This window comes from Natrix helvetica (genome assembly GCF_964273705.1).
Source record: "Natrix helvetica genome assembly, chromosome: 10".
Taxonomy (NCBI): Eukaryota; Metazoa; Chordata; class Lepidosauria; order Squamata; family Natricidae; genus Natrix; species Natrix helvetica.
Window position 1 is genome coordinate 15372452 of NC_138561.1, and position 15531 is coordinate 15387982.

General features: G+C 39.3%; 1 protein-coding gene across 6 annotated transcripts in view; it reads right to left on the reverse strand.

The window, feature by feature from the left end:
• The window catches only part of ZNF536 (zinc finger protein 536), a 444580-nt gene that overhangs the window by 84446 nt on the left and 344603 nt on the right, over positions 1 to 15531 (reverse strand). For all 6 annotated transcript variants that reach the window (XM_081963200.1, XM_081963203.1, XM_081963201.1 and 3 more), the window contains one exon: positions 1370 to 1522. In XM_081963200.1, the coding sequence (XP_081819326.1) occupies positions 1370 to 1522 (153 nt within the window). The remainder of the gene's footprint in view (positions 1 to 1369; positions 1523 to 15531) is intronic.

Here is a 15531-nt window from a genome sequence, read left to right on the forward strand (position 1 = left end):
AAGGGAGGTTGGTGCTCTTATATCTACAATAGGCAGAGTGGAGACTGACGTATGAAACAATGCTTATCTAAGTTAGCTATTTAGAACACCCAAAGACAACTCATGCTCAACCACATCAACACTGACCTCAACACGTCATTAGAGGACATTTTTGTAGGAGAAGAGATGGCTGATCTTGAGCTTTATCTAGCACCAATTTAGCTTTAACCATCAGTTGATTGGATTCTTCTACTAAAGATAGCAATAATAAACTCTATTTGTTTTGAACTCAATGAATATACCTGGTTATTTGCGCCTGATATTCATCTAGATGGTGCTACAGAAAAATCAATGGAATTCACGAGGGCAGGACTTAGGTTTCTTCTGGCAACACAATGACTCAAAACTAATGACACATTTAACCCCACCTTCCAGCTCATCTGCCTCTTTTCCTACACATTTGTTTAAATAATATGCCATGTTAAGGAGATCCCCCTCCCCGTGATCTTCTGATCTGGCTGCAGCAGAATGGCATAAATGGGGGACTGTTGGTCCTTGGTTCAGGCAATAAGGGACAATGTTGCTGAAGACAAGGGGGAAACTAGCAATGGGTGTGGAGTTAAATTACTACTGCAAGCTAGCTGATCAACTGTTTGGTGGTCAGCAACAATAGCAGAAAACATTTCTACATCCAAATCAGTTTTAATTCCCAGCAACTTTGCCCTACAATTTTTTGTAGTGTTTTTTCAAAAAATGGATATCCCATGAGAGAGAGAGAAAAGGGGGGGGGGAAGGGAAGAAGGGGGAGATGGACTGGCCCTTTGATCTAGGAAAAAAAACCCAGGTATAATGGAATGGAATGAGGATGTGGAATTCCAGGAGGCAGGTAGAGAGGGAGGGAGGGAGGGAGGGAGGGGCACCCCAGAGAAGGTAAGAGGCAACACAGCCCAGATGTTACTGTATGTGTAAGAGAAAGTGGGTGAAGACAGCCTCTCCCTAATAGTTCACTGACTATATTGCAAATAGTAGAATGCTCCATTTGGCAAGATTTTGTCCTTATGTGAGAAACAAAAAAGAACCTCAAATAATCATCAATTCTTGGGACGTTGGGAAATTTTTGGATTGCAAAGCTGAGAGCTTTACAACAAGAAGATCACGATCCTGGCATGGGTTGAAAGAGTGAGAGGTTACATTTTGGCCTCCTCCATCTCGGTTTCCTTCATCCCACCTAATGACATTGCCAGCTTTGCCGCTTATTAAATGGTAGGAAGAAGAATGCAGATATCATTCTTGTGGGATGTGGTTGAGTCTCAATACTTCGAGAGAACATCTTTTGTGCATCTCTTTCTTTTCTGTATGAAAATATCACTGTGTTATGAGGAGGCCTCACCTGTGTGTATCCTCAAGTGAACTTTTAAGTGATGGGATGTCCTGAATGTTTTCCCACAGTAGGGACAGTCCTTCATGGCAGACCCAAGGCTCCTATCTCTCAGCAGTGATGACTGCTGGACGCCGGCGGATCTTCCAGCTTCCTCTCCAACATCTGAAATAGAGAGAACGTTCTCACATCACTTCAGCACATGTCAAGAAGTTGTTCTCACTCAAACTGCTAATGCAACACAAAGCGAAACATGTCAATACTACACCTGTCTGTTTCATTCTTTTAAATCTGACAGAATGCTGACAATTCATGTATTTTCTTGTTATTCTCTTAAATTATTTCATCTTTCCCATCGTCGTTTTTAAGCAGCATATGGTACCTTTATACAGAACTGAATTAGACAAGAAAAGAAACAGCTGTGTCAGCAGCTGGTTTGATTTCTTCTTTTGCTTCATTCCTATTAAGTACTTTCTCATCCTTAAAAAAACAACAACCACAAAAACTTTTCCTTCCTTGTGTTTTTTCCAGAAAAGTTTTTTTTCTCCCTTTCTTGCCTTTGCTTGACTGTTAATATGCAGGCGTATGCAAGCCAAGCTGTGCATCCTTTTCAAAAGTTTTGAAGACTAAAGAAAGCGGTAAGATCATTACTACAATTGATACTACTAATATTAATGGTATTAGGCGTAATGCACAGGAAATTAAGCACTTTTAAATATAAGCCTTTGGTTAATTCATTAAGTACTGTTGGTTTTAATAGAAGACTAAGCAGATGTGCAAATCTCTCACAATGAAATCAAGGAGATTTAAAATTGTTCACCCATTAAATGGACTATACCCAATGTTTGTGGGAACTTGTCACATAAATTATACCAAGCTACAGCTTTTCTTTTATTCTTTTCTATAGAGCGAGATGCCATCGCAATTTAATTGTGTCACATGATTATTCCTACTTCATTCTGCATCCAAGAGACAAAAAAGAGCTTTAACCCACAGCTTTATCTCAGATAAATTCCACATTGGATTTCTCTGCACTGTAGCCTTAACTGTTCTTGTTCTCCGCTGATGCCACCTTCAGAATAAGCTGGTTTAGGGGAAACTGGACCGAGGTACCTTAGTTATTATAGTTGGCACTGATGATGTAACGTAGTTGGGCTATGCATCTACAGGCAAACAACCAAACTCAGAAAGCATCAAAGCCCCCACTGTTTAACTCCATCTACAAATATTTTCTTCTATTGAAAGAATCGCTCTCCAGCCTCCATTTGAACTCACCCAAAAATGGGGAATGCATCAACTGTTCTATGGATGTATTTCCCCGAGAGTCAATAAAGTAAAATATATGTGTGTTTCTGAAAGGTGAAAAATGGTGAAAATATCTGTCAAGCAAATCACACACAACATTAATATTCCCTGGACATCGAAGCTTTGCTTTTTTGTTTTCTTAGAATGAAAACAATAAACAATTGGATAAAAGAAGCACAGGAATAAATGTCCCCGAGTGTTGTGCTTGACCTTCCAGCAAATCTTAACACAAAATAGTTGTTAGACAGCTGGGAAGAGCATGAATATAAACCCTGAAAGTCTCTACAACATTGAGCAGTAATGCAACATAGAATCTAGGTGGACTGAGTTATTTTATATTGCTGGATTCCTCTGGAAACTTTAATTGTCGTATCATTAGCACCGCACTGAACAGGAAACAAAATTCAACAGAAGAAAATGCTCTGAAGTGTGCAAAATTAAGACGGCATGTATGAAGTGGAAAACCACAAATGTGTGAAAGGATCCTTTTATTTTTGCTTGGGGTTTCTATAAACATTATACAGCAGGACAGAAAGAAAAAAAAAGTGCAGATCAACAGATAGCTAAAACTAACCAGCCACTCCAGATCAACTTATGGAATCGGAGTAATAGTTATGCTTTGCTGGATGTCACTCTTAATGACAGCTTGTTAGACATTTCTCTTTTATCTCGCTGCCTAGGATATGTGTGGCCCAATAAAAAAAGAATAAATTTGTAAGATAAACAGCTCGCTTTGCAGATGTAAGAGACTGATTTTCACTTGACCCAAAATTGATTCCCCCCCTTCCCCCACCATCCTTCAGATTCATTTTTGGTGAGGCTGAAAAGCTGTCGTGTTTAGCACTAATCCCCCAGAAAAAAGAAAAAGGAAAACAGAGAGGTAGGACAACACGTGGGTGGTCTGGAGAATTGTCCTTTCCACTTAACTTATACTCAGTAGATTGGTCTAGTGGGGCCAGTCTTACCTACAAGGACCTTATTTTTAAAACCATACATTTATGGGGCCCTAAATTGAGTTGAGAATTTTCTTCTGTTCTCTCTCTCTCCCTCTCTCTCTCTCTCTCTCTCTCCCTCCCTCCCTCCCTCTCTCTCCCCTCCCATGCACATACACACAGAGAGAGGTTCAAACAGCAAATTTGACCAGATGGGGTTAATTCTACTTTATTGTAAGGTGATATTAACAAAATCTGAAAGTACATTTCCCCTTTTGAGACGTTTAGTAACATAGTTAAGGGAGACTCCTTCCCTTGATATATTATTGGACAATTTCTCCTTCCCCTGGAGAAATTAACAGAAATCATCCAACTTAAAGTCAGCGAGGAATTTCTGAAGATAATTTTTGCCAAGCTTTTAAACCCCCCCCCCCAAAAAAAGTTAGCCTTCCTCCGCCAGCCAATTTGTCCAAGAGAATAAAATTGCTTTTAAAAAAAAGCAGAGAATGCTCTCCATTGTCTGCCGTTTGAAATCTAAAAACGATGCCATCAATTCCATTTTTTTCTGAAAGTCACAGTTATTGTTTGTAACAGTGCTTTTGGTATTTAATAAGTGACCTCATGTTAAATATTCTGCAAGAGCTACCATCGTTTTGGGCTTCTTAACAACTTGACTCTTTTGTTGTTTTATTCAAAGGGTTTAGGGTGCTTTTTTTTTTTAAAGTGACCATGTATGGTCATGTTATACTGTTAAGCATTAATATGGATCGGCAAAGAATTTGTTGAAACAAAGAGCTATTTTAGAGCTGATTTGGAAGAAAGCCTACCAGTGAGGAGAAAATAGCTCTGCCCTGTTTGTGTAATTAGAAATGAAGATTACACCAAAAAGCTCTTTTGGTAAATGAAAAATATAGACTTTATTATCCCCCACCCCACCCTGTTAGACACTTGAATGACACCAAGAAACAAAAGAGCCACCCTGCCTTGCATTCTGAGTGACTGTCTAACTCTAAGAAAAGATAACTAGGTTTGGAAAAACGGATCAAGTTTAATAGAGATGGCTAGGCAGCTTCCCTGGGTAGAACAAGCGTTCAGACAAATGGATATGTGGCAATAACAGCCCTCCAATAATCATAACCATAACACTGAGCATTTCCCTTTATCCACTGCCAGAATAACAGGGACCTTGGAGGTCTTCTAGTTCAACCCCCTGTAGGAGAAGAGCCTATATCATTTCAAACAAATCATTGTCTAATCTCTTTTTTAAAATCTCCAGTGTTGGAGCATTCACAACTTCTGGAGGCAAGTCCTTCCACTGATTAATTGTTCTCACTGTCAGGAAATGTCTCCCTAGTTCTAGGTTGCTTCTCTCCTTGATTAGTTTCTCTCCATTGCTTCTTGCCCTGCCTTCAGATGCTTTGCACAATAGGTTGACCCCACGTCTTCTTTGTGGCAGCCCATCAAATATTGGAACACTGCTATCATGTCACCCATGGTCCTACTAAACATACTCAATTCTTGCAACCTGTATGTTTTAGCCTCCAATCTCCTAGTCAGCTTTGTTGCTCCTTTTTGCACCTTTTTTCTAGAGTCTCAACATCTTTTTTTATATCGTGGCAATCAAAACTGGATGCGACACTCCAAGGCATCATAAAGTCACATCCCCTTGTATTCATATTAAGCTGATTTAGCAATAGCTGCAATTATTCTGACCATAGGATGGTGCAACACCATTCTAAGGGATGAAAAATTGACCTTCCTCCCATTACCATTTTACTTTGATGCATTTTTTTTTAAAAAAAGCAATTGGATTGGTTGGGCAAAAGAGGCCAGTGTGAAGGCCACATGGTTTAATAGTGGTTCACAGCCAAGAGGATTGGGAAAAAATATGGAGCTGGTAGGCAGGCAATGGTGGGAATCTTACCCATGGAAATGGATTGTGATCAGCTTGTGGAAAATGAGTGTCTGTTTCACAGTTTTACTTTGGGGGGGGGGATTCAAACTATAAGAAAATGGGTTTTGCTGCCTCTACAGAAATTCTAGGTGGAGCATGGCGGCAGAGGCAGTGCCCAAACAGTTACAAGTCATCAAAGAGTCCAGTTCTGTATGCAGAAAAGTTAAAAGTTTGAAGCCATAGAAAGAATTAGCTGATAACTAAAAAAAGCTGAACTTTGAATGTGTCATACACATGGTTGGCAGAGTAGGAGTAACAATATGTTGGTTTGCAATGTATTCTCTAAGTTGGAGATCCTACATTGCATACATTAAAAAAAAGAATAAAACAAACATCGCTATAATGTGTAGCTATGTTTGACCGTATCTTTATTAATTGATTAAACTGAAAGAGGAGGAGGGGAAAGGAGAGGGGGAGGGGAAGAAGGAAAAGGAGGAGGAGGAGGAAGAGACACACTTGGAATACTGCATTCAGTTTTGGTTGCCATGATGTAAAAAAGATGTGGGGAAAGAGAAAGAGTGCAGAGAAGAGCAACAAAGAGGATTAGGGGATTGGAGGCTAAAACATATGAGGAATGGTTGCAGGAACTGGGTATTTCTAGTTTAATGAAGACTAGGGGAGACATGATAGCAGTGTTCCAATATCTCAGGGGTAGCCACAAAGAAGAGGGAGTCAAACTATTCTCCAAGGCACCTGAGGGCAGAACAAGCAGCAATGGATGGAAACTAATCAAGGAGAGAAGCAACTTAGAACTGAGGAGAAATTTCCTGACAGTTGGAACAATTAATCAGTGGAGCAGCTTGCCTCCAGAAGTTGTGAATGCCCCAACACTGGAAGTCTTTAAGAAGATGTTGGATAGCTATTTGTCTGAAACGGTATAGGGTTTCCGGCCTAGGCAGGTTGGAGGTTGGACTAGAAGACCTCCAAGGTCCCTTCCAACTCTACTATTATATTGTATTGGAGAATGAGGAGAAGGAGAAAAAGGAAAAAGAGAAGAAGGACAAAGAGGAGGGAGAGGAAGTTAAGAAGGAAAAGGAGAAGGAGGAGGAGAAGGAGAAAGAAGCATCAATGTTCCTCTCCATGGGAAAAGGCATTTAGCATTATTCAGGGAGTCAGTGGTGACACTCTTTTCTTTACCCCCTTAAAAAAAATCTAGGTAGCAATCCAATAGTATTACAAATGCTACTAAGACATTAAAATCTGCCTTACACTTAGAGACTTTTGTTCTATTCATTTTGCATAAATCTGGCTAAAGACATTCTGAAAAATTTAAAAGCATATCAGGAATTTAAAATCTGACCACATGTCCTTAAGCTAAGGAGCCCACTGTGTCTTGAAAGCATGAAATTAATGTTATGTCAAGCCACTAACAGCCACTCACAACCCAGAAAGCTCACAGACTCTCATCAGTTAGGTTTATTGGAAGGAAATGAGGTTAGATTACAGAATCTTAGGAAATAGATAGGTGTACTTTAGCACCCCATTATCAATAAGTACATTGGGGCCTCTTTGCTTCCTCTGATCATCTCTCTAACTGCCTCTTGATGCAAAGGATCAAGTCTTTTGCGGTCTTTTTGGTTCATAAAGAAAGAATGTACAGATGTTTATGGAGTACAGATGTTTATAGAATGAGTGGTAGAGTAGATAGAGTGAGACCCCTTACTTCATCACACTTTTATCTTCATTTTTCTTATGGATTGTCTTGTGATTTCTTCATTTCATTGTTGTGAGCCATCCAGAGGCATTGAGAGTTGGAGAGGTCCCAAGTTCAAAGGAAAATTACTATTTATTTGAAGTAAACATTCATTTTATTTAAAACAAGTTGAAATAAGAACCATAGAAGGGGATAAAAAGTCTTCGCTCATAACATAACCAGATTTAACTCTGGTGGACAAGAAGAAAGTATGGATAATTGAGGTGGCAATACTGAGAGGTAGTAGAACGGAAGACAAAGAGGAGATCACAAAGAATCAAGATCTGAAAATTAAAGTTGAAAGGATAGGGGAAAAAACTATCCCGGTGGGCCCAGTATCCTGGAAGCCATATCCAGAAATCATGGATCTGCACGTTCACAAAATTCCCATCTGTCAGTTACAAAAGTCCGACCATGTTTGGATCTCCAAATATAAAGGTAGTCCTGTTTTTTCCATTCTCTCTCAAAATGTTGAGAAACAATTTTGTCCCATCCCCCCCCCATTCAAAATGCCCAAGGATGAATGCAGAGTTGTGGAATTCACCTACCGTATTTTTCAGAGTATAAGACACAGCTTTTTCCCCTCAAAAAAGAGGCTGAAAATCTGGATGCGTCTTATACACTGAATACAGTGTCTCCCGAAACCCTGCCCCCCTTCACCCAAATGGCCGTCTGAGTGGTATTACTATTGTTTAGAGAATCTTTCCTGCAGGTTACAGGTTCTCCGTCTTTCCCTAATCCAACTACATCCCAAAACAAAATTTTCCTCCAAGTGAAGGGAAGCCTTTTCAGATTAGGAAATTCCAATAGGCTGCACAATGGGAAAGTGACAAGTAATCAAATACTAACTTGCAACAACAGCAACAACAAAGGAAGAAAAAATACCACTAGGAAGAAATTTTAGAGGAAATCCAAACACGCTTGGGAACGAGGTAGAAAGACAGATGCATTTTTTTTTCACAAGGGAAGGAAACTTTCAGGAAATTGCAAAACAGATTTTTGATGTGGCATTAATTAAAATGGATGTGGATCATCCCAAATAACTTTTCCCTCAGGAAATATAGTTGTTGTTATATTCTTTTAAAAAGAACAACAGCAATGCCTCTTAAACACTCTTCTATACTCTTCATTTAATAATTTGGCAGAAGGGGGGAAAAATCCCCAGTGAACGTTGGCCTGGCCTGCGTCTTTCTCTTTAACCAGCTGAGTGATCAGAGCTTTTAATATAGCTGTTCCAATTATTGTAAAAGTCATCTAGTACCTTATAACCACAAATATTGACAGTTTATTGCACAACACATCCATGACATTTGAAGGTCACATCATACATAATACATACACTTTTATAAAAATGTCTGGAACAAAGAGATACATGATCAGCAATTACTTCTTACTAGCAGTTGGGCTTTAAAAAAAAGAGAAAGAAATATACACACTGGGCCAAAAACAGGAAATGTTATTAATTAAAACAACAAAAACTTTGCTGTAACAACAAAACTTTTAATAAATATTGGTTTCTTTTTAGTTCATAAGATACAGTCTATACAAAAAAGAAATATAACCTTCCACATATTATTGTTGGCTCTTTTAATCCTTAAAGCTTAACCCATATCCATACCAAAGGCCATTTTTATCTAGCTGGCCACCTTAGTTCTGCATGGAAGGAAGTTCCTCCAGAGAGGCTTATCTTAACCCAACCTGCTGTAAAAATCACACTGATTAAGAATTGTGGAAGTTGAACTCAGTTGCATCCGCCCATCACCAAACTGGAGAAAGTGGATTGTCATTCACAAAAGCTTACGCAACAATCAGTTGGTTAGTCCTGAAATCGCCCCAAGTCAAGTTTGTTGGGTTTGCTGCAAAAATATGACATGACTACCTCTTTCAAAATATTTCTAAGCTTGAGACTTTATGAGAAAAAGGGTAGACCCCAAAAATGAAAAAATCCTACCTAGTCCACAATATTGAGAAATTTTAATTGATTGCAATACTCAGTAGCCAATGGTTGGACTCAAAAAATTTTTATCACTGATTCTGTGAGCATGACGTGGCTTGATGGACATGGCAGGGGAAGGTTATTGCAAAATCCCCACCCCACCCCCCATTCGATCAGCTGGGACTCGGGAGGGAGAGAATAGATGGGGACGGGACCAGTCAGAGGTGATATTTACCAATTTTCCGAACTATTCAAAATTTCCATTACTGGTTCTCCAGAGCTGGTCAGAACCTGCTGAATACCAGTTTGATTATTGCCTAGATGAGACTAGTCCATACTTCATATTGTTTATTTCATTTGGAGAAAAATCAAGAGGGCTCATCTTTTCTCTCTTAAGGCAGAAGCTGTCCAAATGGATCATCTTTTTTGTATTCAGAACTGTTGTTTGAAAGCAGGTGTTTTGGGAGCCAGATGGCTTTAAAAGCCCATACCACAAGGGTTGGTGCAGCTTCTGTAACTTATCTCTGGCATATTCATATCAGACTCATCGAGAGTTTTTTCCTCAAAAAAAAAAAAAAAAGGAGCATTGTTTTTTTGATGCAGAGTTAGATCTGATCCCCAATTTGGAAGAGTTATCTTACAGAAGTCCATCTTTAATTGAAGTCCTTGGTGTCCTCCTATTAGGATGGGTGTTTGCTCCTGATTAAACAGAGGCGGGAAAGGAAATTGTCCATTCATATCAGCTGTCATAAGCATGTGGAGCCTGGGCACATAAGTATTTCCAAGCCAAAGGCTAAGTTTGTATTGTGCTATACGCCAAAAACTGAGAAGTACCAGGACAGAGAAGTGGACAAAAAGCAGAAATCAAAAACCAGATTTAATTTTCTTTCTTTTAACAGAACAACAGCATTGGAAGAGACCTTGGAAGTCTTCTAGTCCAATCTCCTGCTCAGGCAAGAAACCATATACATACCTATGCAATACAAACCCTATATCCGGGATGGCCAACCTATGGCATGCGTGCCACAGGTGGCACGCAGAGCCATTTTTCAGGGCATGCGAGGTGTTGCCTTGTCAGATGGCCAGCGTGCAGCCTCCGGAAGGCCCCTGAAGGCTCCGGAGGGCTTAAACCAGCCCTACGAGCAACCTGGAAGTCCGTTCCTGAACTTCCGGTTTGCCTGTAGGACTGTTTTTTTTTTTTTTTTTGCACTCTGGAGGCTTCAGAGAAGCTCCTGAAGCCTCCGTAGGGCCTTTGGGGGGGAGGCTGTTTTCGCCCTCCCCAGGCTCCTATAAAGCTTCTGGAGGGCGAAAAAAGCGTGCAAAAAATGGGGGGGGGGGTTTCACACATATCATGCGCACATGTGCACTGGGGGTGTCGCGCATTGCATTATGGGTGCATCACACCCACGCACAACCCCCCTGCCCTCCTCCCGTTTATGGCACACAAGCCAAAAAAGGTTTGCCATCGCTGCCCTATATCTATACCTTATACAAATGGTTGCCCAAACTCTTCATATATATTTTTAAAATTGAATTAAAATAAATGACATTAAGGAAATAGAGTGAGTAGACTACCCATCTATTATTATTTTTAAAAAAATCCCCTTAACTTACAATAGGGTAGCAACTTTGGGAAACTTCCTAGGAGCTGGAATTAAAGCATTAACATTCATACTGACGCTGACTTTGATACTCCATCATATTTCAATCCCAAAGAGTCACATCGAAACAAAATGGGCAGCCGATCAATTTAATTAATAAGTAAATGTTTGCACTGCCTATCAATTGTTCACATAATAGAATCTCTCTACCCCACCCCAATTTTATTGGGAACTGCATGTTGTCATTTCTGTCCAGTTCCTATGGACTTCTTTTAAAGTAAAAATTATGAATATGTTAGAAACGATTCAAAATGTCTTGTTGAAAGAAGCAAAAGTAAAACTAAAAAAAGGGGGAAAAAACTTATCCATAAACAGAAGTGGAAAAACAAAAACAAAAGGAGAATGTTTTGCATGCTTTGTTGGCGATTGTCCATTAAGAAAGCACTACGTATAATCCAGTTCTGAATCTGAGACCATCATCTGGTCTCTTTTTATGGTTTACACAAAATTCCCGACAAAGTTTTTCTCCTATCCTTAATTATGGAAACCACCAGCAAGATATGTGTAGAGGTGAGATGTAAATCCATTGCCTTGTCAAAATATTGAATGCATAATCTTCTGGGTTTCTTTAATATATATTTATGAATATACTTATACATATATTAATGGTATTTATTTCAGTAATACTATCCAATCATAATGAAGTACTTACATGCCTTCTGAACATTTTACTCAATCATATTTATAAACATTTCCAATCAAAGCAAACATCTCCCAGGCTATCAGCCATTCCCTCCCATGGCTCCGATGGGCCTTGAAGTCTTCTCCACAGTGTTCTCAAACCACTGAGAACACCTGAGCCAACTGACCAACTGTAGAATGCAAAATACAAAATGCCAACATGCTGACATTTAGATTCCTACACTGAGTAGGATGCCACTCTACCAAAGGTGTGTTTTCAAAAGGCAACTGGATTTGTTGCATTTCTCATCCAGGTTCTAACTGAAGAACTGAAGAAGCTTCTCGGATGAGAAGTGAAAGGTTTTCAAGGGAAAAACAAAGTCCAGTTGCCTTTGGAAAAAGCACCTTTGAGACAACTATGACCTGGATGACTGAGAATCTCCATAGATGGATGCCACTCTACATAACTCCTTACAACTTCTAGGATTTTATGAACTGACTGCTCCATTATTATTATATACTTTATTCATTAAACATGAAACTCAGTCAACTGAACATTCAAAAATGCATCACAAGTATCATTGACTGGTGCTAATGATTGCTGCCAGCATCCTAGGCATCAACCAAGTATCTTCTAAGATGTATGATGTTCCAAGTAGCACAGTTTTTTTGCAGTTCTGCTGGTGTTATTGCAGGAAACTGCAACTTGTTGATGTATCTTATAAAATTCTTGGACATGGTACCAAGTACCCCAATGACAATGGGTATCACTGTTACATGTTTCATCCATAATCGTGTAGTTTTGATGGCCAGGTCGCGGTATTTCGTGATGATGATAATTCCATCAATAATCTTGAAGATTTAGAAATTTCCCCATCTGTAAGAGTAGGGGATTGGAACATTATGTCCCGTTTTTCCGGCAAAGGGCTGATTCTCCCCTCCCCCTCCCAACCATTCAGGGAGAATGAAAAGGGAAATGAATGGAACATTTATCAGGAAATTATTTTCAGATAATTTTTGCTGTAGCTTTAGTGTGGTGGCAGAACTGAGAGTTGACTTGGTGCCACTCTATCAGAGCAGCTCCACTGAAATTAATGAGACTTACAATGAGAGCTGGATAGAGGTCATCCCTAAGAGACCAAGCAACGTAATTTGACTAGGAATGTGAATTTTGCAAGACTTTGGCCCATAACCATTGGAAGTAACACATTAATTAAACTTAACACCGGTGAAACAATTGGGGTAATTTGGACTGATGGATGTTAAGGTAAGGTCATCTGCAAGCAGCCTATGTAACAGCAGAATTCAGATTTCTAAGAGCAGCTACACGTTTGATGAGTATCAAATGAACACATACGTGTGCTTTTTTTCAAAAAACTACCTAGATGGCTTTGCAGACATAATCATTTGCTCCCCGTTTATAAGATTCTATATGAACATTAATAATGTATGCTGATGTTTGTAATTCTCCATAAATATACATACCTCTGCTAATCCATGAAGTTAATAATAAGTTCATAGTGGAAAAAGCAATTATGTTGGGAAGAGTTAGGGGAAACCAGGCTGCCAAAGAACATGGTGGGTGGACATCATGAAAGCTGACACCAGCCAGACCATAGAAAAACTCAAAAGAAGTAGTCTCAAACGTGCTTTTTCAAAGGCAACTGGATTTTCTTTGTTTTTCCTTGAAGATGTCTCACTTCTCATCTAAGAAGCTTCATTAGTTCTTGGGTGAGAAATGAAAGCCTTCAAGGAAAAACAAAGAAAGTCCAATTGATTTTTGAAAAAGCACCTTTGAGACAACCATGGTTTGGATGATTGAGAATCTCCATAGACATTGAAAGAAGTAGTGTAACAGCGGAAGATGTGGAGAGACCTGGCCCATAGAATCGCCAAGAGTTGGACAAGGCTGAATAGATATATCATCATCATCATCATCATCATCATCATCATCATCATCATCTATTCATGCAACCGTCATAACCCACCCATCATAACCCAATATATTGAGTGAAGAAGATATGAATAATGGTTCTTGGTGAATTGAGCATGGTACAAGTTTTATTTTTCTCTTTCCATGGACACTTGGCCCATCTGATAGATTAGATTTCTATTAAACACAGCTATCCTGGATTGAACAGGCAAGGAAATTGTGACAACTGCTCATTCATAGAATTCTCCTTTTTTTCTCTTGTTGGCACCTGCCCTGCTTTCAAGGTGAAGTCCAACTTTTAAAGAAGCTTACTATTTTATCTCTCTAAACCTGTCATACTCATCAACTGCAGTTCCATTCACTTGAATTTGACTTCTTCGGGTCCGCTAATACTTGAAATAGCTAAGTCAACATTTCCGACCACTGACTTTCTGTCATACATTCAGTACAGTGGTGGGATTCAAAATTGTTTACTAAGTTTTGTGGGCATGGCTTGGTGGGAACGGCAGGAGAAGGATACTGTAAAATCTCCATTTCCTCCCGATCAGCTGGCTCTCAGGATGCAGAGAATAGATCGGGGCAGGACCAGTCAGAGGTAGTATTTACCAGTTCTCCAAACTAAACAAAATTTCTGCAACTGGTTCTCCAGAACTGGTCAGAACCTGCTGAATACCACCTCTGGTTCAGTAGGCTATCTTAATTCTCGATAACAGATTAACTTTGTTTTCAGTAGTCAGTAGTTCAAAATTAATGGAAGGGCAGATTAAATCCATTCCGATCACAATTTTTCTGTTTCTATACTAAACAGGAAAATTCTTATATTAGGAACGTTCACACTTTACGTTGAAAAAAAAAAGCATACTTGGAGGAATATGGAACTCCTTACAGCCCTAAAGGAGTGCTCACAGCCAAACTAATTAACCATTATGTATTCCAACTAGTTAATTATCTAATTCTTAATACTGAATTTTATTTCACATTTAACAGGGGTGATTCTGGATTGCTCTCAGTTCAATGAATATAAGACGGTGATTTTATTTTGATTACAGCAACAACAAAATCTTAGGTGTGTAGTAATAACCATCTGCCTTTCTTATTACAAATATTTCCCTGTTTGCGGAATTTTCCCGTTGAGCCGCTTCCTTTCCTCTTTTTCCCTGATCAAGCCTAGATACTTTGGAAGTCAAAGAGAAATCCGAATTCACAACTAAAAATATAATTGATGGTTTTGCTCCGTTCATGAACATGATTATTTAATAAATATATACTTATTACCTGGTTCATGAAATTTTGTGGAGAAATGTGTGTGTGTGTGTGTGTGTGTGTTGTATTTGTGCTGATAAATAAATATTTGGGCATACCAGGGGTTGTAACACAAATACATATACATACATACATACATACATACATACATACATACATACACACACACACACACACACACACACACACACACACACACACACACATATGAGAGAGGGAGGGAGGGAGGGAGGGAGGGAGAAAGGGAGGGAGAGATGTGGTGGCTTAGGGGCTAAGACGCTGAACCTGTCAATCAATTCAGTAGTTCAAATACCTAGCACCGCATAACGGAGTGAGCCCCCGTTACTTGTCCCAGCTTCTGTCAACCTAGCAGTTCAAAAGCATGTAAAAATACAAGCAGAAAAATGGGAACCACCTTTGATGGGAAGGTAACAGTGCTCTGTGCACCTTTGGCATTTAGTCATGCCAGCCACATGACCACGGAGACGTCTTCGGATAGCGCTGGCTCTTCGGCTTTGGCTTTGAAATGGAGATGAGCACCGCCCCCAGGAGTCAGGAATGACTAGCACATATGCGTGGGGGGAATCTTTACCCTTATATAAATAAATACTCCATCCTCTTACACTATAGGATTCCCTGAACAAAACTGTGAAATGACTTAATGTCCACAGACATAAAATTAGAGCTCTTATATTTACATAGTTAAATGATGATTTAACTATTCCAACAGTACTACAAACCCAGATGAAATTTGGGCTAGAATATGGTTTTAAAGTATGGTGTAATCTTCCTTTCTGCTTCATTTGTTTATTGATACATTCTGAAGGAGGCATTTATAAATGTCTTGCTGCCCTAAAACAGATTTATCTGCTATTT